This window comes from Salminus brasiliensis, chromosome 3 (assembly GCF_030463535.1).
Source record: "Salminus brasiliensis chromosome 3, fSalBra1.hap2, whole genome shotgun sequence".
Lineage (NCBI taxonomy): Eukaryota > Metazoa > Chordata > Actinopteri > Characiformes > Bryconidae > Salminus > Salminus brasiliensis.
In genome coordinates this window covers 27,277,727-27,300,468 of record NC_132880.1, presented here as the reverse complement: position 1 = coordinate 27,300,468, position 22,742 = coordinate 27,277,727, and the positions used below count along the sequence as shown (strand labels likewise).

Here is a 22,742-nt window from a genome sequence, read left to right as displayed (position 1 = left end):
TATATATATATATATATATATATATATATATATATATATAAAAACCATGAAAATGTTTGTAAGTCTTTAATGCACCTGTAGTGGGCAGTAGCACAAAATATTCTGCTGACTGTTCACACACAGTCTTGCAAACACAGCATTACTCAACATACATACTACTACAAAGTGTAAATATTCTAATAGTGGCTGGAAATTAGGAAATATTTTGCCATCTCTGGATGTTTAATAGTCCTTTTACCAATACTGTTACCATGTATTCACAGCATATGATTGTGTGATTACTCGCATGAATGAAGCTCATCAGAGTTTGAGTGGAGGAGCTGAGCTCTGCATAGTGAACTCATAGGAAGTTCTTACTGAAGTGTGGTCAGTTGCACTTACAAAAAGATCCTATGGATCTTGAGAAAGGGACAGTGGATGACATATGGATGGCTTGTGAGGGTAAAGGGTGATAGTAAGACAGCTGAATTGGTACTATTAGTATGCAGCTGGATATTAACTGGGAGGAATTAAAGCGTATTTACACCAAACTTTCCATTTCTTTAATGCTTCAATGGTTGAGATGCAAATAAATAGCAGTTTTGTATGAAATTCTTATTTATAGTGAAACTTTGCAGCTCTGATTTCTTTACAGTGGTGCTGATAGGAACCAAGTAATCATTTTGTTTACTGTCCAAAAACTTTTAAAGTTTTAATATGTATCATTATCAATGGTATCAAAAAAACTCTGTTTTCTTACAATGCCCTGCATTAACAAACATGACTGGATTAAACTCTTTAAATGTCTCCTATTACTTCACCTGTGAGAAATTACTAGTAAGCAACTCTAAAGTAGAGGATTTCGCACTAAACAACTTTAAATGACTTTCTGTACATTTTACTGATGCGTAACATTTGAAAGTTTGCTTGAATTTCCCTGTGGTCAGATTTTTTCCTGTGTGTGTGTGTGTGTGTGTGTGTGTGTGTGTGCTGGTGTGTGTGTTTTGAGTCTGTGTACACAAGTATGTCACCACCCCTTTCCTGTCTTCTTTCTTTTTAAACTAAAGACACTTCAGTGGCCAGACTGACTGAGACAGAGAGAGAGAGAGAACAGGCATAAAAGAAGAGTAGGCAAAAACAACCAGGAGACACAACTATTTAGATTGCTGACTGCATCCACATATTTATACCTTAAATAAACAAAACTTAGATCCTATTTACTCTTTACTCACATTAGTAACATACATAACATTACATCTGAACTATGCAGCGATGATTTCCAGCTAGATAGGAAGAGGCAAAGAGGCATCATCATCCAAATCCAGGTAATTATGCCATGCCACTATGCCAGTATTTTAACGTATCCAGATTATTCTGGATCATGATGCTACATAGTGTATATATAAACAATATACACACACAATGTAGCATCAGGATATGTGTGTATCATGATATATATGAAGTGTATGAAGTGAAGTGTACCAAGTGTGTGTGTGTGTGTGTGTGTGTGTGTGTGTGATATAATGTGTTGTAAGATGTCATTTTCTTCGCATTTGTTTATTTTATGGTTCCGGATTCATTTGTGCAGCATACTTATTAAGTCTATAATCAGTGCCTTTTGGTATCACTAAACTTGAACCCTGCTACATAGCCATGCCATTAGTATTTCACGGTAGATATCATATACCAACATGCACTGTCATGACAGTTTACACTGATTTTTTACTGAATGACAGTATCTTGGTGCTTTTCCCTGTGATTGTCGTCACTGATAGTAAATGTTGGATTTCATGACAGTTATTGACAGTGGTACCCCGATGTTGTATTACTGCACAAAAAGCAGATATAGGCTCTAATATTTGATATATTTAAGAGGGTGTTAGAAGGAACTGTCCAAGCAGGATGCACAAACTTTGGCTTTCAGCTCTTTTCTTTTCTTGATATTTTGAAAATGTAAAAGAGTTTTAGAGTATTGTGAATAGATTTGTTAAACCTATCAAAAATAACCTTGTGTGATAGAGTGAGTGAGTAAAACCAGGAAAAGAAACCGAACATGCCCCACCTTCTGGTACACAGCAGCAACAGAAGAATTCCTGCCACTTTTAGTTCTCCTTAGTAAGCATTAGCACTTATGTAGTCAGGAAACCTGATGGTTGCCAGACAACTGATATTATACAGATTTTATGTTGTGAAGTGGGTAAAGGACACTAGCTTGGCAACCAGTCTGTATAAATGTCTCAGCAAAGGTGATGAATGAACGCACTGTTGTTCTTTTTGCATGGGTTCTATCTTGCAGATAAGCTGATGGCTGATTGAAGTAAGGATTGATGCAAGAATTGTTATCTGTGTGAGGATAGAGTATGTAATATCCAAATGCAGATTGCAGCCAATGTCAGGTATACATTTAAAGGTTTGGTATATTACATAGCTACAGCAGGGTCATGTTGTCAAAAGGATGTGGCCTACTTTGGAAATTAATTTTGAGATTACTCACCACACATTAGTGACACTCCTTGTTAACTCATGTAGCATATCTAAGAAAGAAAATATTTAGTATATTGTATATTATGTAAATTAACCCCCTTAACACATATTATTTAGTAAATACAGGGACTTCTGTACAAACTGGTTGGGCTATTCTCTGGTAATAGAAATTTCTAATAACACTTTCAGCCTGGACGTTGTCCACCAGAGCCTGGGCGGTCTGCATAGCAGAGAGTAATGTAGTGAAAGGGATAAAGCGCACCCCAGCGAAAACCTGTCCATAATGGTCATGATGACAGTGTGTTCTCTGACTTGGGCAGATCAGTAACAATCATCTGCATTAGTGTTTTTAGAACCTGGCCTGTAGGTGATGGTGAAATGAAAGCACTCAAAAAACAGGGGCCACCTGGCCTGGCGAGGGTTGAGGATCTTCGCCTGACGTAGGTACTCTAAGTTCTTGTGGTCCCTGATCACCACTCAGCTGTCATTAGTTTATTAGAGTAAAAGGCCACCAAGTGGAGTTTGTCACTCTCCCTGTCCCATTGGGAGAGGACAGCCCCCAACCCGGCTTCAGAGGCTTCCATCTCCACCACGAATGCCTTATGGGGGTCAGGGTGCTTCAACAAGGGGGCTGAGGTGAAGGCAGGTTTAAGTGCCAAGAAGGACTCCTTTGCCTGCAGAGTCCAAAACACCCTCTTGGAGGGATGTGATGGGAGGTGTTAAGGTACTACAATTGCATAAGAAGCGGCAATAAAAGTTGGTAAAGCCCAGGAAACGTTGGATCTCTTTCACCATTCAAAATTCAATTCAATTCAAAACTCCAAACAGCAATAAATAACAAAACAACAAAACCAAAGAGGCAGGGGAACAGGGGGAAAAACAAAACTAGGACAAACGGAAGTAAGAGCAAGGCGCTGACAACAAAGCCACAGAACAGAACACCAGACAACACAAGCAGGTTAACCCAAGAACAAACAGAGCACGAGTGATGTGGCATTGAAGGATATTCCTTGAGTTGACTGTAGAAAACTCTGGACCCAGAAAGATACAGCGAATGCACGGCAGTGAGTTCATAAACGTGCAGAGCTTTTGTAGCCACAGTCCCAGGTGTTGTGCGTGAGGTTAACAAGGGGGAAGAGAGATGCCGCTCTCCGGAATCCCGGCTCTTGACAGGGCTCGTGGGCGGAGTCCCGGGATTGCCCTGGGGAGAGCGTGAAAACGAAGTCCTGACAATTATTCAATGCTTATGAAATTAGCCAATGCAAAGGCTCTGGATGTTTACACACCTGAGGCTCCTCCTGAGGCCTCCTGAGGTCTCATCTTTCACTGTGTGCACAGTATGATCTGTCTGATTAAAAGTCGTTTATATTCAGCAATAGGTTATTTAGCAGGCTAGTGTTAACGTGAAGGGAGAATGGAGAGAGTGTGTCTGTTCAGCTGTTTTTGGACACACTGCTCTACAGTAATGTGTGTTATAAGCTGGTTTCAGTTCACAGTTGATTCTGTCCTCCTAAACACATTTTGCCACATTTTGTGGCACAATTGTATCACAATTTAAAAAGTTTGGAAAGTTTTCGCTGAGCCTCACACTTGGTCCTCCCAGAAGAATGAAAAATCTCAAAGGCTCTGTCAATGCATTCTGCCATGCTTCCCCTGAAACTAAATAAACCCATGCTGCGAATGCACGGCTACGTCTGGGAGACCGTTGCTAACTTTAGTTGACGCTGCAGAATATTTAAGGCACAGCAATCGCCCACGATTGTAATGATTATTACATTGAAAAGGTAATACTAACAGTCATGAATTGAATCATGTACTGATCATTGTTTTATCTCTATATAATATCTACAGAATGACCTCAGACCCAATAATAGTAGATTCAGACCAGTTCCACCACCATAAGCTGCACCAGTGGAGCTCATGTCTAAGTAACTAAAGCACAATCACTCTCCAACCACCATGATGTGTATAAAGAGAAGATACACTGCATACGTCTCAAAGAGACACAAAGAAATAGTTGGGTTTAGACACAAAGGGACATAAGTGACGTTTTGGGTGGTTGTGCAGCTATTTATATATCACATAAAACCTATTGGTGAGCTTTTTCTACCAAAAGTACAATATTAATAATAGAAAAATATTACATTTTTATTTAGCTAGTTTTAGATAGTTATTCATCAAAAACCTATGGATCTAACACTTAACCCACTGAACCAGTTGGCGGCAAAAAGGTGCAAGCATACACACACTTTATGGAATTAAAACATGTATTGTGGGTAAAGCCTGTGGACAGACCATAAGTCAAAATAACTCACCACATGTAGCCACAGGGACTTCCTGGCTTTCAAGTCCTTTACACGACACATGATTTAAAACAAAACCAAAGACATGGCGGGAAATAACAGTTAGTTGGCAGAAAATCAAATGGCTGTGCTACACAGAAATGGATCTAAAAGATATTCTGCTCAAAACATTGTCTGGCCAAGCATTTAAACTGCTTGAAGCTAGAAAACTGAAGACCAGAGGTTCTCATGGAATGGAAGCTAAAAAGTTGAATGACTGTCCAAAAGAACTTATTTATACTGTGCATGCATGGAAGACAGTAAGAAAATATTGATATAGTATCAAAGTATCACAATATTTTCTGTTGTATTTTCTGTCGATTTTCAAACACAGTATTGATTTTTAATGAATAGTTTTCATGTAAAGATTGGTGACAGACAGTGGCTCATTTTGTATTGTGTTTAAAACCTGACCGTTAGAGTGTTATACTCTGCCTTCAGATTCCACTGTTTGGATGGGATCAAAAGTGCTTTTTTTTTTACTCATATTTTATGTATACAGTATATGGTATATATATGTTTTTTATACTATGACTTTTTGTCTAAATTTAATTAAAAAATCATAATATGTTGTTTTCACAATATATCACAACATATTGAATCGTAACCTCTATATTGCGATACATGTTATATTGCCAGGTTCTTGCCAATACACAGCCCTACATGAATGGCAGTATCATTTAAAAGTATGTGGACTTCCACCAGGCTTAACAACTTTTTCCATATCGACCTCTAACATTCATTGTCTCTATGAAATCAATTGTTTTTGCTGTGTTGTAAAATTCTAATTCATATTTCAGTGCTCTGTAGCCTACTTTTGAATGGTGATATGGCTAAATGTTATTAATTAGTTCATCTTGAATTAATAGCTATTAAATGTCACTAATGATTCACTTATTGATACTTAATATCATATTTTTGTATTATTACAAAGTCATCTGTAATGTCTTTTCATTTGCCCACTTGGACAAATGGTTAAATAGTCAAATGGTTTTTTAGTTAAATTAATAACATTCAAGGAACTAATTTGTGAGAATGTTGTATGAAATACTTTATTTGATAATAAATGCTAAAATATATATATGCTGTATAGTAGTTAGACTGTATATTCTGTTTTGGTCCTCCTGTAAAATGTCACCTATGCCACATTGGTTATATATATATATATATATATATATATATATATAACCAATGTCATTCCACAGATGGAATTTAACCCATTCATGCAGTGAACACACCCACATACACACTAATGAGCATTCACACACACAATGACAGTGTGCACACATGCCCGAAGAGGTGGGCACCTGATGAGCAGAAAGCGTGAAGGGCCTTGCTTTAGGGCCTAACAGTGGAGCTCATTGAACCCTCAACCCTGACATCAATAGCCTGGTGCTCTAACCACTGAGCCAGCACTCAATACTGAATCACTACACCCCTACCCATTGTTGACCCCTTATGATTAGCCTGATTCAACAACGTGCTTTGCTGTCAATACAGTTCTGCCAGATGTGTTCCACTTCTAGCTTTTGTAGGGTGAAAGGGTGAGATTCTTGTTCTTTCCTTCTTTTCCAGACGTATTTAGAAAAAGACACTGAGTAAGAGACTGGGAGCTTTTGAGGAAGTGGACTCATTTGTGTCATGTGAAAGGAAAGAAAAACAGGAAGTGGTAAAGGTTAAAATTAAAACTTGTTGGATGTGGGTGACAATTCAGCTTTAGTCACATTTGTTAATGGTTGGATTAGGAAACGGAAATCAGAAAGAGTACAGCACTTGTTAGAAAGTTATTTTTTCATTAAGACACATGTCAGAGTTTTGTCGAGAGCTGGATAAAATTTGACAGAGGCAGCCACAAAATATTGATTATTATTCACAATACTACAAATAATAATAATAATAATAATAATAATAATAATAATAATAATAAAGCAATAATGCATTTGTTATTACCTTGTTTATAACGTGGGTATTCAGCAGGTAAACCCAAATAATGCTTCTGAGATGATGTCCGTTTGGATATCACCATGTTTTCAGCAAATTTTAACAATACTGTGATAATACTGATAACCTTGATCATTTTGGCCATGATTTTTTCAGCCAGTTCTTTTACTGTTTTGTCTCTACTTGATAATTAGACAAATCAGTTGAATCAGATATGTTTAATAAAGCAGAATGCTGAGATCGGTAAATCTACAAATTGCCCCTTTATAAGAGTTGTTTTTGATTAAATAGCCACAGAGTGTATACATATACAATGTAGAGCTACCCAATAAAATGCTAACCCAGAGACATTGCTATTGTCTCTGCTGACTGGATGTGACCAGAGACCATTTTAAAGGAAATTAATACAAAATTGTTGCCCGAGAGCACAAATCTGTGATTTTTAAGAGAAATTATGTTTTAAATGTTATGGAACATGAAATCTATCTGGATCATTTATTTGATATATTATTATTATTTCTTTTTTTTTTTTTTTAGCAGAATGTCATCTAACAGCACCCTCGTCCTCCCACCCCATGGCAACATCTTTGCCAAAAACGACAAAACAACTGTGGACATTGATGCTATTATGGACAACATCACCATTGTCCTCTACACCATAACCATCCTACTGGGCACCACTGGGAACTCCGTGGTCATCTGGATGGCTGGCTTCTGTCTAAAGGCCAATGTCACCAATGTGTGGCTGGTCAACCTGGCTGTGGCCGACCTCATTTTCTGCCTAACTCGTGTCACTTCTTTGGTCAAGAAGCTGTTCTATGATCACTGGCCTTTTGGACTCTTCCTCTGCAAGTTCAACGGTTTCTTCAAGTATGCCAACATGTTTTGCAGCGTTTTTCTACTGGCTATCATCAGTCTGGACCGGGCAATTTGCGTGTGGCGCCCTGTGTTTACTCGACAGCAGCGAACTCTACGTGCAGCTCGACTTGTCAGCATAGGAGTTTGGATTATGGCGGTGATCTTCAGCTCACCATATTACGTGTATCGGCAAGTCTACATTGGAAAGAACAACTTGAGCAAGTGCTCCTTGGAGGTAAGAAATGCTTTCCCCTTTTGGTGCTTCTTTAGGAATACTGGCAAGCAAATAAGGCAGGTTTAGGGGTCAAACTCTAAGCAGATTGATTTCTATAATTTATTAACCATTCCTCCGTTTGGCAAAAATGTCAATGCATTTTTCCCAACCTGCCCATTTTATTGAATTCCACAGGTCAAGGAATCAACTGAAGGTGACAACACAGCCAAGCTAGCCTTGTACAGCATTCGCTTCTCCTGTGGTTTTCTGCTGCCGTTCCTGGTTATCCTTACCTGCTATGTCCTCGCTGGTCTAGGGATACGGCGAACACGCATCTCTCGCAAATCACGGCCCCTCCGCATTCTTGTGTCCCTGGTCTGTGCCTTCTTCTTGTGCTGGGGGCCATATCACTGCCTTCTTTTGGCTAAAATGGTGGATAGCAAGAGCCCTGTAGTAAAGGTGGGTCTACCCATAGCAAAGGGTCTGGCCTATTTTAACAGCTGCGTGAATCCACTCCTTTATTTCTGTATGGGTTTGGATATGAGGCAGCGGTTCAAACAAAGCCTGTCTGGGGTTTACCGCAGAGCTCTAGCTGAAGACTGGGAGGGACAGACGTCACAGTCTCAAGAGCGCTCTATAGATGAGAGTTCCAGTTGCATCACAAAAGTTAAATCAACAGGGCTGCACAAATCTGATGGAATGGCCCATGATTAAAACTCAAGCAGTCTAGGGTTAAATCTATGTTTTCTTTTAGAACAGAGGATGTCCTGAAATTAAGGGTATTAATGGAGCATTGCGACAACAGCGTTAGTGAGGTCAGGATGTTGGATGACCACCACCCCACCTCATCCCTAACTCCCAACTCATCTTAAAAGTACTGGATAGAGCACCAACTACCAACTATTATCTGCTCCAGAGAGTCCTATTATATTTGGCAGTACTTCTCTACAGAGACTAGACAAGCTGTGTGTGTGTGTGTGTGTGTGTGTGTGTGTGTGTGTGTGTGTGTGTGTGCGCATCTGCACATCTGTGTCAAAGCAGGTTGTCTAAGAGCATTTCTTGTTTTAGATTTTAGTTTAGTTAAGACTAAACTTACTATTTAACCCATGACAGCTTTAACTTCCATATTAAATTACACTTTTTTACTGTATTCACATTTCATGTGGCAAAAAGTGATGTCGCTTGAGTATAAACAATAAACAAAAATAAGCATTTGTGTCACTGTGCTATTTGTGTCATCTCAGGATGAAAGAACATGGATAGAACAAATTAAGCAGAACTTGCTTTTGTTTTGCTTCCTGTATTAAGACTCTTTGCTTGAGTTTTTCTTCCTTTTCAGTCAAAATGTGTGCTTTTAATAATCTCATAACTCAACATCTCAAGGGTCATAGAACAGCAGATCTTCCTGTGTTGCTTCATCAAAGCCAAATGGCAGACTTCAAATACATGGCTGCCAATCATCCATTTCTATATTCTTCCACTGTTATTGCCGTCAAAAAATATTTTGGCTCAGGTTATGATACTGCTCTTAAAACTACCTGAAATGTATGCTGTTTCTTCTAAATATCAAACATTAATATCAGTATCAAAATATCAAATTTCAATATCAATACAACTCATGTAAATTGAAACCCCAATAGAAACAGCATTTGTGTTTCTTTTCCTGATTCTCAAAGTAATACAGAGTCTCTTCAACCTCATGTCCCTCGGCTGCATCTGCACTATATGGTCAATTATCAGAACTAAATATGTTGACTGAAGACACATTTATGACAGAAGCCACAGGTGATTTTGGAGAACATTTGAAGACCTTGCCATGAATGGGTATGTGTGCTGTGTGAACCTCAGGGAAGTCATCAGGAGATCAAGACCAAGGTCTGCACAAGGCAAGTTGGCCCGCATGATCCACAAAGCAATTGGTGGGTGGGCTTAAATTTGCAGTGATCATAGCAGGCATATAGCCAACAGGTTCGAGTTTCGTGCTCTCAGACCTTACCTGTTTGGTCCAGACCTTTTAGACTTTTTAGTTGATCAAAAGGGAGAGGTGATCTCGTCCTGGATCAAACTCAGCTGGTTCATTAGCAGTGTGAAAACACTTTTTGGATGGTTCGGACATTAGGGCCCATAACAGAAGGGTATAGACACTCATTAAACAACAGAAAGGAAAAAAAAGTGGAAAGGAAGTCAAAATGAGCTGCTGCAACCAAATTAATCTTTTCATTTTTTTCCGGGGAAAAGCAAGAAGGGTCTGCTTGCAGTAGAGCTGGTGTTTGTTCTATTAAGCAAAAGGTCCTTTTAAACAAACTGTTTAGAAGAAGTGAGAAAACTTTAAACACATAACCAATGTTTTGTTTGTGAACAGAGCATCTGTCTGAATGATCTGCGATACAGTGCCGTGGTTATATTTTAGTCAATGTTTTTGAATGAATTTCTTTTATGATGGGTTATTCTAATTGCTAGCTTCTGTGACTTAATATACAGTAGAGTTGCTACAATTTGAGTATAGAAGGTATATTCAGTATAATAAAAAATGTAATCAGACAAAGTAATAAACCTCAAATTTCTTTCAACAAATGATTTTCATTTGTATTATATTAAACAAATCCAAAACAGCATAATAAAGAGTAGGCAGGCCATGAGACAGTAGTTCAAGGACAATACACAAGACATGAGACAGGGTGCACAGACAATAAATACAGTAAATACAGAAATATGTGCAAAAGTGTGCTTGAAGGCTGGGTGATTACGGTCCAAAGGAGTTACTGTACTAATAGATATCAATATATAGAGCAGCGATGTGTTGTGTGTTATAATAGAAGAGTACAGGCAGTTCAGGAGTGTGTGCTGAGGTAGACCAGTCTGGTATTATAGCAGCATCACGTATGTAAACTGAGTGTACAGTGCACTAATGAATATAGCAGCTAGTGTTTACTGAGATTCTGTCTGTCACTCATATGAACAAAGTAAAATTTGAAGGGGTCAAAATCTTGCTCCATGCAGAGTACGGAAATGCTGCAGTGCATCTGTAGTTAGCAGTCTGGGGAGGACTACAGTGGACTGAGTAATCACAGTTAGGCTTCAGCTCCTATAAAGAATTTGAGAAAACACCATGAAATAAAGAAGAATGCTAATGAAATCAACAGCAAACACATTACAACAGGGCTTCCCAAAGTACATCCTGGGAACGCCATGCTCTAACTCATCACATAAGCTTGTCAGTTAATGGGTTCAATCAGGTGCGCCTGGTGATGGGAATAACATGTAAGAAAATGTGAGTCCCTAGGGCAGGCTTGGGGAACCCCTACATTACATAATGCACATCACTTGGCTCCAACAGGATGTACTCCATGCCCAGGACGGCCATCTCCTCTAGCTGTAATAAACAAAAAGTATCATATGTATTTTAAATCATTTCTCACATAATAGTTCAGTCGCAACCATCAGTGTGGGCAGGGTGGTATACTTATCCTAAGCCTGTGCCTCTTCTGTGAAGTGTGCAAACCATTTCCCATATCTTGTGAATATGGGAATAATGTTGTAAATCATTGTTATGATGACACTGGCAAATGGAATTGAAATGACAAAAATATTTTTTTCTCCAAGTGGACATCTCTAACTGTCAAAGAGCCACATTTTCCTTTAGCAGCAAACACCCCTGTCGCCTAAGGCAGGGGTGGGCGATTCCTGCACAGTTATTTACTTTTCTTCCTCAAGCACACCTGACTCAACATCTGATGAACTGCCAGGTTTAGTAGGTCTATTAGAGCAGGGAAATCAGCAAACTGCTGGACTCTGTTGCCGACCCCTGGCCTACGGAGAGGCATGTCCACCCATCATCAGTTGTCACCAGTGCTGTGTGTGATAGTGAAAAATAGTTTAGTAATAAATTACTTGCTACAGTGATTCAAGGGCAATATATAGTTAATATATTGGATAGACACCAGGGACACCAGGTTTTGTGGATAAGGGCAGGTGCGATAGTAAAATTCAAGCCCCTGCGACATGTGACCTATAAAGCCGGTCACTCCATCTTTTTGAAATGCTGCTTACACAATGATTTTGAACAGCTCAGCGTGCTTGAAGGAGAACACGTCTTGCCCTTGTGTTTTACCTTCCTGGTCTGAGTCTTTGTTTAGTGTTGTCATGTGCACATTAGCACATGGCTCTGTTTATATTGGCCTCTTGTCTCTTCCCAAGCCCCGCCTCGTCATTAGTGTTCCCACATGTGCCTTCTTTGTAGTCCTACCCAACTGTAGTCCCCTAGTGTTGTTTCAGTGTTTCTTGATGTGGTCTTGTACATGATCAGATGATGATGAGGGTTAATGGCAGTCCATGGCTTGTTTGCTTGGCCTGATTAGTCTCTGTCCTCTAGCTAGCTTAGCTTGTTTGGCTCCTGTCTGTTTGTTTCAACTTTAGTTTGCTTCTCTGGTGACGGTTGTGTTTGTATATAGTTTTGGTTCATTTTGGATTCGGTTTTGCTCCATTTTGTTTTCTGTTAAATGAGTGATCTGCCTCTGCCTCCAAGCTCCACATCCGTGACCACTTCACATCTGTTCCGTCAGCTTACAGACACCTGCAATTGCTAGCATCACACTGGGTGATTGGGTGAGTGTGACATCCAGGCATAGATGGCTATACTCGTGTTTTGTGAAATGTAGTAGGTAGAAGTAAAAGTATTAGTGTCACTTCCCAACTCTGATCACATCATACTACTGCTGTTACAGTAGAAGCGAGTTCAATGGAAAGCGTTTTTCAACATACAATTCTTGCAGTACTTACTGTAAGCCTACCTGTAACAGCTAATGCTATGCTAATGAATAACAGCACCCAGAGGAAGCAAGGGAAATTATCTTAACTCAGACCCCAATGCAAGAGACAGTGGCTAGACTTTACTTACATCAGCGCAGATGATTACATTACATTTCCAGACTGTTAATCAGTCTGGTAGGACCTCAAACAAATGAGTTCCAGTGCCATAGTGTTGTGGCCTGTGGAGCACATTCCCAAACAGGTTGGCTGTTGCTCTGGTCTACGTCCAGTGAATGCAGTCTCCAGGTTTTTTGTATTTTTGGGACTATTTTTTGGGACTAACACTTACGACCAGTACTTCCTGGGAGTTCAGCTGATGGTGACCTTACGTCAAGTCACATACCCTTTGTAATCAGTAGAGTAATCAGTCACTGTGCCATAAGACTTTAGTGACGGCATTTGTTGTAACTAAAGCAATTTATTAAACCCTCTCATTTATTTTGACCCACAGTTTCCAGTTGCCTTACAATCATCAAGCTGTGTACCAAGTGCTGCACCTTGGACAAATTAAAATGTCTCTCATTATGTTAAAGTCCACTGATATTTCTAGTCCTTTCAGCTTAAGTCCATCTCAGACCTCAGACTGAGGTACACAAGGCTTTCTACAGCATTCTCTGAAACAGCTATCCAGATGTTTCCAACGAAATGCATTAAATGTGCATTTAATGGGTTTGCGTGTGGGTTTATAATAAATAAATCATGTATGTTGTGAGTTGGAACCTCTATGAGCATCAGTGAGGCTTGAGTTGACGGTTCACTGGTTGTACTTTCTTGAAGCAGTTTTGGTAGGTACCGATCACTGCATACCAGACAAACTCCACAAGAAATGCAGAAATGCTTATTACACACTAAGGTGTATAGTTTGCAATAACACTTTTGGCCCACCACCAGGCCATATCCTGTTTAAGGGGTTAAAGGAGTAGTGAGAATTTCTACAGAAGATACAACGCAGAAAATAAGTCTTGCAGAAATAGAATGGAGAACTTGACCTTGTCCAACACCACATGGGAATAAAAGAGAAACTGACCATTAACCACATGCTAAAAACTAGCCCATCTTGCTTTCGCGAACTGACGTAAATATAGATGACTTGTTTTACAGATGAATGGCTCTGACAGACTGTGAAAACCAAAAATAAATTATAATCAGCTAAGTTCACCCAAGTGCGTAGAATCAGAGGAAAAATGATTTAATGAAAAAAGCGTTAACCTAAAGAACCAGATGGAAACAGCATGAATCCCTGCAAAAGCTTACAATATCTAATGTCTGCATACAGTCCTATACAAAAGTTTGTGAACCCCTGGTCAAATGACATGTGTCGTTCATTTTCTAAATGTAAATAAGGCGCATCCTCTACAGAGAACACACTTCTACACATTTTATAGAATTAGAAGTGTTTATTTGGTTAATTTAACATGTTACAAAAAAACACTCTGAACTGTGGCATGTGCAAAAGTCACAACACATTAAATATATTATGTTTTACTTTTATCCAATATGTTAAATTAATTAAATAAATGTGTATACGCTTGTTTCTGTAGAGGATTTATTATTTATTATTTACATTGTGAAAATCTATGTATAAGCAGTTTCTGAACACCAGTGTATCAAATCATTAAGTCTTGTGATGGAAATCTGTTCTGTTCTGTTTTGCAACAAAAAGATTTGCTTCTGTTCAGCGAGGTCCAACCACTCTTCTTGATTCATACATTCTGTGGGCGCACATATAGAATATCCCTGGAAAACACACAATACTTTAATTACTATAATTTGATAATAATTTGACTTGATTCATTGCAATGTAAGAACACATAGATTGCAAACATGTAAAAGGTACACTGCTATTCAAATATATTATTAACAAACAATAAATATCAAACAATAATATTATTATAAACAACATGTGTATTTTCATATTTTACTTTTTTTTGGTTCCTATCACCACCCATGTAAGGAAATCCATTTTTTTGGGTTATTATGCAGAAATACGAAACAATTGGAGAAATGTTATACAGTTCTCAGTTGTTAGAATTCATTCATGTTTCTTTTCTTTTTTTTCACCAATGCTGAAGTATCTTTCCATGTGCATGAATGTCATGCATTTCTAATGCATTTCTATGACATCAGATTAAATATTTTACTTTCTTATCATTATGTGGGGAAACAGCATTCTCATCTTTTATCAGAATTCACTGGGTTTCCCAAAAGCATATTGGTACAAAGATGATTATTAAATGGTCAAGCAAGCTTTAGTTCGAACATGGCTAAAATGATGTAAAGTAAAATGAAAGACAGATTGTGTTTATGTAATATAGTCAGTGTGTATCATGTATATGTATACATGTGCAATTGATTCAGTCCAGTACATTATTATTTTAATTATACATAGAGCCTCAGTTTTTAGTTGAAATCTTATTCTACTATGTACATTTTATTTTAGGGCTATTTTTGGTGCATCTTCCCAGTGAACCACAACAAACAAACAATAAAAAAAAGTCACTCTGTTGCAACAACATCCAGTCAGATACTCTCTTAAAAAAAGCTAGTAGCCACCAAGGCCACCAGCATAATGCTATTTGCTGATGCATGATATATATGATGTTTTATTATCAGCAACCGTAACCAGTCTGACTGTTTTAACAGACTGGTATATTTTAACTTACCTGCAAAGAAGGTCATTAGCATGGCCACCCAGCCCAGTATGTAGGACCAGGAGAAGCGCCAGTCACCAAACCGCTTGCCCAAGAAGCTCAGGGTTACTCCAGTGTAGATGGCCATGGCCACCATCACAAAGAAAGCTAGTGTTTGTGCAAAAAAAGCAAAACAAATGAAAAAGTACAAGAGGGGGATACAAGAGGATAAAATGGAGAAACAGCTGAAATGGTTAAATTTCATATTTCTAGCAGGAAGTCTATTTGTTTTTACAACTGTGTCAAAGAGGTCAATGATCTGTTTCTATTTTTGAATAGGAATTCAGCATAAAGCAGATGTCTGTGTGCTTATGCTCTAGGTCATTGCTTTATCCCAGTTATTGTCTTTATTTATTAATTTATTTATTTATTTATCAAAATGCCCCTGGCTTTATAATATTTTATTTACAAAAGCTATGTTTCATTTTTAAAAATAATAAGGATGAAGCAATTTACAGTATACTCACATTTTGTATACCAACATTGTATTGTATCATATGATATTGTATTGTGACTAGCATCTTAGCTTTGGCTAATGACATATTATGTTTGGGCCCACATCTGAGATTTATTTAAAATATTGTGCTTGTATAATGTTCAACATTTTAATAAACTGAAAATGGAAACTGTAACATATTAACATAAGGTACATTTTCAGCCACTATTTTCTTTTTTTCAGTATGGATGTATGTATCAATTTGTTGCATCATATCAATTTAAACTCTAAATTGTTACTCCACTAGTAATTACATTATTACATATTATTACGTATTACGTATTATTGGTATAGGTATTTACTAGAGCTGGGCAATATGCCAATATTTTATCGTATTGTGATCAATTTTATTGTCAAGGACATTGTTAGTGCTTAATAAACACTGATAAAGTGTATGTTTCATTACTAACAGTGTGATTAGACTGGTTTAATTAGATGAAGAGCAGCAGATGTTGAATACAAATGTCTGTACTCAGAACAGGAGAGTATCTGAATAGTGGTTTTTAAGAATCTGCTGCTACTGGTGTATGTAATGTATGTCTGTAATTAAATTGTGTATCGTGAAAAATGTCTTGGAAAAAGTATTTTTACCATATCACCAAGCCTGTTTACATATATCATGAGTGAGTCATATCATATAGTGAGTAAAACTAAAGTGTATGTGCATGGCCACTCACTGGAGATGAAGAACATGATGCCTGCAGCAAAGGAGCGGTTGAATCTCTCAAACACAGAGAACTGTGCAAAGGACAAGATGCCTGCCATGATGCCCCCAAAGCATGACATGGCTGACAGGATCATGAATGCCCGTGTGGCATTCCAGTATGCTGGGCACACACGGACAAAGCAGTCTTTAGAATGATCCAGTAACATAGTTTCAACTTTTTATACTTTACAGTTTGTTTTTGTTTTGAGTTGTTCATGAAATTCTCAGCACATTTTCATGAAATCCCTTAATCCCTTCAAATCGTAAGGATCCCCACCAGCAGGTCCACACCATACTGCTGCGGTTCTAATGCTACCTTTTTAAAATGCCACCAACACTATGTGTGAAAGTGTGTGTGCATTTAATGATGAATGGAACAAACAAAAATATTATTACATTACTTGAAATATAATCTTGTTTCATCAGAACCTCCATCTGGAGGCAAAAGGAGTCACTGGTGTGACAAAATTGAGCAGGGGATAGCCATATTTTTTTGCTACCCACTGATGTTCATGCTTCTCACCAATGCTTGCAGTCTGCATGTAGCATTTGTTGGCCATGCAGTATCTCCAGAGGCCCTGATGTGCGTAACTGCCCGACAGGCGGTACTGCATCCAGTAGTCAGTCGCCGTGGACACCACCAACAGGATGTTGGCCACAAAGGCACAGAACAGACCGCCACCCATAAAGCTGTACATCCTGACAGAACCTGCAGCAAGCAGTGATACACACTGAATACACACACACAACAAAAAAAAGCTTGTTCTGAATGTGCAGAAGAATCATCCTTAGAAAGGTCTTAACAAGTGCAGAGCTATCTACTAATGTCTGTTTGCTATATCATTCGAATGTTATGTCAAGTTTAAACCATCCAACAGGTACATAATATCAAAGGGAACTTTTGGTATCAACAGGTTTGAGTCTGCCCTTCCATTTACAATTTTCCAATGGTAACGTTTGGCAAAAAAGTCAAAGAAAATTCAATCTTTTCATTTCCATTTCCATAGACCAAGCCTACAATGACAAATGTGATGATTAAAGATTAAAGATTTTGATTTAGCATATAATTCATAACAGAAATTTGTGGCTTGTTTTACTGAACTATGAGTGAAAAAAACAATATTATCAATTTACACTATGTTTTTTTTCAACTATGGCTCCTACAGAGTCAAATCCCTGGACAATGAGAGCAGACTTAAAAGCCATCACACTCCCAAAATCAGAAACCTCTATGTTCCGTTGTAATATTTAATTTCTTACCGTGTTTTCTCTGAAGCAAATTCTTCTATATTTATGCTTTTGGAGGAAAGAGGGAGTGAGAGACTGAGCGAGAGAGAAAGACAGAGGCGTTCAGAAGCAGAGGAGAAATGATCAGAGGGACTCCCTCGGCACAATTCCAAAAAAAAGTTACCCCTGTTTCCCGTTTCTGTCGATGGAGGCAAAATCCTTTAAAGGCTATCCCTGCCCTCTAAACAAATGCACTTAGTGGACTAGGTTAGGGGCCCTGGTGTCTCTGACATTTCAGCGTGTGGCTGTGGGTGCATACGGCACTGCAGGTTCTTCTTTTGTTTGTTTGGAGTGTGTCGTGTTCCATAGCTGTGCTTATTCAAAGGATTGCAGTGATGGAGCGGTCAAAGCAAAATGCTGAAGCGTATGCTTTCTTTGAATGAGGCCACCCTCACATCCACATACTTTAAAATGCCCTTTCTATCTCTTTCTCTCTCTCTCTCTCAGTTATAACTGATGACTAAATGTGATCTTCAAAGTCTGAAACTCAATCACATGCTGTATTCCCTTAATAGAGTTGACTTTGGCTCTGTTTTACATGGCTAAAAGTCATCAGAAGAAATAAAAATAACCACAGCGGAATGTTTCAGCATGGCATTCCGTTATAGACCGAAGTAAACATTTCCATAATGGATGAGTGACAACTTTTATTTTTGTAATGTTCAGCTTTAAATACAACGTTACTATGTATACATGGGTAAAAACAAACAAACAAACAAACAAACAAACCAAAAAAAAAACGTACATGTAAACGGTTAATACTTTAAATCTTTTAAAAAGAAACAGCTGGCTTTACGTACTTATCTGACCTCACTAACCCTAGCTAAACTGCTTGTTACGTTAAGGTGTGTTTTTATAGTGTAAAGTTACAGTATTGCGTATGTGTCTGACACCACTACCATGTGTTTAATTCAAATTCCTTGTATGTGTAACAGAAAGAAATAAAGAGATTCTGATTCTGAAATGTTTATTATTATTTACAAAAAACACTGGATGGGTGTGGATTTGGGTGTAGTGTAAATGTAAATGTAAATGTCAAGTCAAGTCAACTTTATTTGTATGGTGCTTTTTACAACTGTTGTTGTCACAAAGCAGCTTTACACAAATGTCTTTTATTACTGTTATTTTATTACCTTTTAATGTTATCCTTTATGACACTGTTTTGCCTGAAAGCTCTGGTGGAGTATGGTGGAGTATTTGGCGTGATCTGGTGGTGAAAGCATGCTATTTCACTTCTAGATGAAGTCATTCTCCTATGCTGCACAACTGTGATGCCAGATAGAAAAGTATTTGCTAAAACAGTGGTAAAAAGGAGCTGCTAGGGTGAGAGTCAAAAAGACAATATTTTGCAATATTTTACTCATTAAAAAAAAGTTTTACTCCCAGGCATACATCTGTTTTACTGTACACATTGCTTTTACAGACTTTAGGGCCAGTTATTTAACCATTTCGGAGGGAAGTACAATCAATGATCTTACAGTCAAACACTGGTGGCTCCTGACTTGTTCTTTATTTTATATGTATTCTACTGGCAGCAAGGAGGGAACCTCTCATTTGGAAGTTATTACAGCCAGATTCTCCCCAACAGCCCAATGGTTGGACATTGTAAACAGAATTTGCCAAATAGAAAGGTTTGCATATGTTGATTATATATTAATCACTTTCTTTGGGCCTCTGGCTTGTTTCCTAACAGTGTACAGTCGTAATTGTTGGTGTAAGCATTTTATATACTGATGGCTCAATCCGTAATCCATATGCTACTACTAATGATGTTATCCAAAACACAAAAGTGACTTTTTAATAGAATACCTTTCAAGGAAGATCAAACTAAAATTAAGAAATAAAATTGTGTTCTTTCTAGGAAAGCTGAGTAAGTAAGTAAGGTGAGTAAGCTAAATGATATTTAAAAAAATCTAATATATATATAAACAAGCAAGATAAGTAACATGCACCTAAATGTCTTCCAGGAGGGTCACACTACTGGTCCACAGCTCTCTCGACAAATTTCAAAAATGGTGGGATGTAGTGTATGACAAGGACAAGGGTAGATGGATACAGCCTTCCCCATAAAGTAGTATGGCGTATAAATTAGCATATAGCTTAGCTACAAGCAACAAAATAGATTTTCATATGATATGAAGTGGAAGAACATTTCAAAAAAACTTTCTTATATATACTTTCTTACTACATGAAAGCAAAGCAATGAAAATACCTCTTCCTTAATGAGATTATCTATACTGTACACTCTTAAAAAGAAAGGTGCTGCAAATGATTCTTTAGGTGATGCCATAGAAGAAATATGTTTGGTTCCATAAAGAACAATGCTTGTCATAGAGATGGAACCAAAAGTGGTTCTTCTATTGCATCGCTCAAAGACCCCTTTCTAGCACCTTTATTTTTTGAGTGTAAAAATTCTCATTGCACCACATTCCACATTTACTTCAGTAACTGTATTTGCATTGCTGTACACTATGTTACCTCACCCATGTCTTGTCTTTTAAAGTTTTACTGGTTGTGTTGCAATGTAAAGTGTCAAAGTTTATGCTGCTTGAAAGCCCCATAGTGGCTGGGGCCCTTAAGCTTGAGTACAGTAGGCCCAAAGGATAATCTGCCACTAGTTTCTGGAAACAGCTTAGTTTAGATGCATTAGCAAACCCTTTCTTACCAAAACCAAGTGTTTACAACATTGGTAAGAAGGAAGAGACAGTTGGAATACCCAACATGCTTCTAGTGGACATATGAGAGCAAGATGTACTTGTATCAGAGCGATAGCAAGAGCGCTTTCTAGTACTTTCTAGCAGATTTTAACTTGCCCATCCTGATTTTGTGGCTAACTTGTGGTTTGCATCTTGCAGTGTAGTCTCTACACATCTGTTTATGAAGTCCTTTGCAGATAGCAGTCATTGACATATCTACACCTGCCTCCTAAAGGTTTCTAATCGGTTGCAGGCTGGCTAGAGCGCCCTTGCTGACCCCTATCCACTGCTGAAAGAGACTACAATGAGCATGTGAGCATCAGAACTGGACAATAGCAATGTAAAATTAAAAAAGAGGTGGCCTCATCTGATGAATCACATTTTCTTTTCCATCACATGGCCGGCAGGGTGTTTGCCCGTTATGTACCTGGGGAGGAGATGGCACCAGGATGCTCCAGATGGGAAGAAGGCAAGCTGGTGGAGGCAGTGGGATGCTCTGGGCAATGTTCTGCTGGAAACCCTTGGGTCCTGGCGTTCATGTGGCACCTACCTAAACACTGATGCAGACCACCTACACCCTTATATGGAAATGCTATTCCCTATGAACGTCTGAGAACATGACAGAGAGCTCTTTCAAATTTGCCAGATCTCAATGTGGGTTTCTGTGGGACGTGCTGGACAAACAAGTTCGACCCATGGAGGCCTCACTTCGGCCCCACCTTGTTGGTAACAGATACTTGGTGCTAGGTCCTACAGGACCCCTTCAGAGGTCTGGAAGAATTCATGCCTCGACAGGTCTAAGCTATTTTGGTGGCACGAGGGGGGAACCACACAATATTAAGCAGGTGGTTTTAATATTGTTGCTGATCAGGGAAGGGGGCTTCACCCCACTAGCCAATTCCTACCAGCAACTCTTGGTTTTGCCCAGAAATGTTATTAATATTCACTCACAAATTGTGTTGCCTTAAGAAAATCTTTGCAAAATGAGCAATTGTTTGTGAAACATAGCTCTGTTGACTTTTCTAGCATGGGCTAATGCCAAGTCCATTTCAGCTATTTTCAGACTGAATGTTAAACAATTTTTCAGATTAGTCAGCTAAAAACTGCTAAAAACAGTGCACTAAACAAAAATCTTAATTTACTTGGTTTCACATGAATTAAATGTTACAGCAACTCAATTACTGTGTAAAAATTCTGAATTTACTTAATTTGTGTTCATGTCAAATCATGTGTGTAGAACTAATGTACACACTTTTATTTAGGTGTGATGACACATCTTACCTGGAGTATCTCTTACCTGATTATCTGAGTTTGATCTATGCCACTGATTCCTGAGATAAGGGGCAAAACATGTCCTACGCTGTTAAAACTCACTAAATGAATAATATTAAAAATACTTCATAGGTTAAACATGGAGGACCTGCATGCATGCTCCTGACATTTATATTGTAAAATAACTTCATTAGAATTTCTTAAAAAGCAGGCTCTGTACTTGGAAAATACATGTGACTTAACCTGTCCTCGTCAAGAGATCATAATGTCAAACTGCCTTGTGTTTAAAAAGTGTTTAATAATGCTACAAATGCTTAACATTTATTTTTTTATGAAAAATATCATTTAAAGTTCACTTTGTGTGTTATATATTATGTGATATCTTATTAAACCATTCATTTCATTTGATATTTATATCTGACATTTAAACTAACAGGGTTGATCAGCTCTCCCAACGCTCTTTAAAGCATTTATGACACAATTTACGCTTCTTAAGGACATTGGAAGTTGTAAAGTCGAACAAATCTAGAAAATGGCTTTCAGTTAGGTTGCTGCTCTCCAGTGAGGCCAGCCTTCTTCAGCCCCTCTTTACAGTGCATAAACAAACACATGGGTCTGGCCCCAGAGCAAGGTACTCTGCAGACTGATGCACGGGACAGGAATAAAGGATCTTCGGCCAAGTTGATAGGGGAGAGCAAAGGTCATTGATGCAGACAGACAATGAGCAACAAGAAGTGAAAGTGGAGTTCATGCACCCTCATGGTTCAACAGCCAAAGTTTATGGAATGGGAGGAGAGATGTCGGTTTCTGACCAGTCAAAAACAATCCTCTGAAACTAATTAGGCAGTCATGTCCTCTCCAATAAAGCCAATAAAGATTTATTGACTTCACAGACAGCAAGCATGTCTGCATTAGCAGGTCAGACAACATGGAAACAAAGCAAGGATTCTTAAGCAACTGATCCTGTT

The 22,742-nt window shown here is 38.3% G+C and overlaps 2 protein-coding genes across 4 annotated transcripts; one reads left to right on the top strand and one right to left on the bottom strand.

Moving 5' to 3' along the window:
• Positions 1 to 1,078: 1,078 nt before the first annotated feature.
• Positions 1,079 to 9,030, top strand: LOC140551338 (fMet-Leu-Phe receptor-like). Of its 3 annotated transcripts, none has more exons than XM_072674745.1 (3): positions 1,079 to 1,304; positions 7,287 to 7,839; positions 8,014 to 9,030. In XM_072674745.1, exons 2-3 carry the CDS (start codon positions 7,288 to 7,290, stop codon positions 8,530 to 8,532), a joined length of 1,071 nt encoding a protein of 356 aa, XP_072530846.1. In that variant the 5' UTR covers positions 1,079 to 1,304; position 7,287; the 3' UTR covers positions 8,533 to 9,030. The 3 variants fall into 3 exon arrangements, with proteins under 3 accessions (XP_072530846.1, XP_072530845.1, XP_072530844.1); XM_072674744.1 differs by having other exon boundaries at positions 7,284 to 7,839; XM_072674743.1 differs by lacking the exon at positions 1,079 to 1,304 and adding an exon at positions 2,316 to 2,375 and having other exon boundaries at positions 7,284 to 7,839.
• A 4,804-nt stretch (positions 9,031 to 13,834) lies between these two features.
• Positions 13,835 to 17,870, bottom strand: lim2.4 (lens intrinsic membrane protein 2.4). The gene is made up of 5 exons (XM_072674742.1): positions 17,780 to 17,870; positions 16,949 to 17,228; positions 16,491 to 16,690; positions 15,291 to 15,425; positions 13,835 to 14,364 (listed from the first exon to the last, which is right to left on the bottom strand). The coding sequence occupies exons 2-5, from the start codon at positions 17,215 to 17,217 to the stop codon at positions 14,303 to 14,305; spliced, it is 666 nt and encodes a 221-aa protein (XP_072530843.1). The 5' UTR covers positions 17,218 to 17,228; positions 17,780 to 17,870; the 3' UTR covers positions 13,835 to 14,302.
• Positions 17,871 to 22,742: the final 4,872 nt, after the last annotated feature.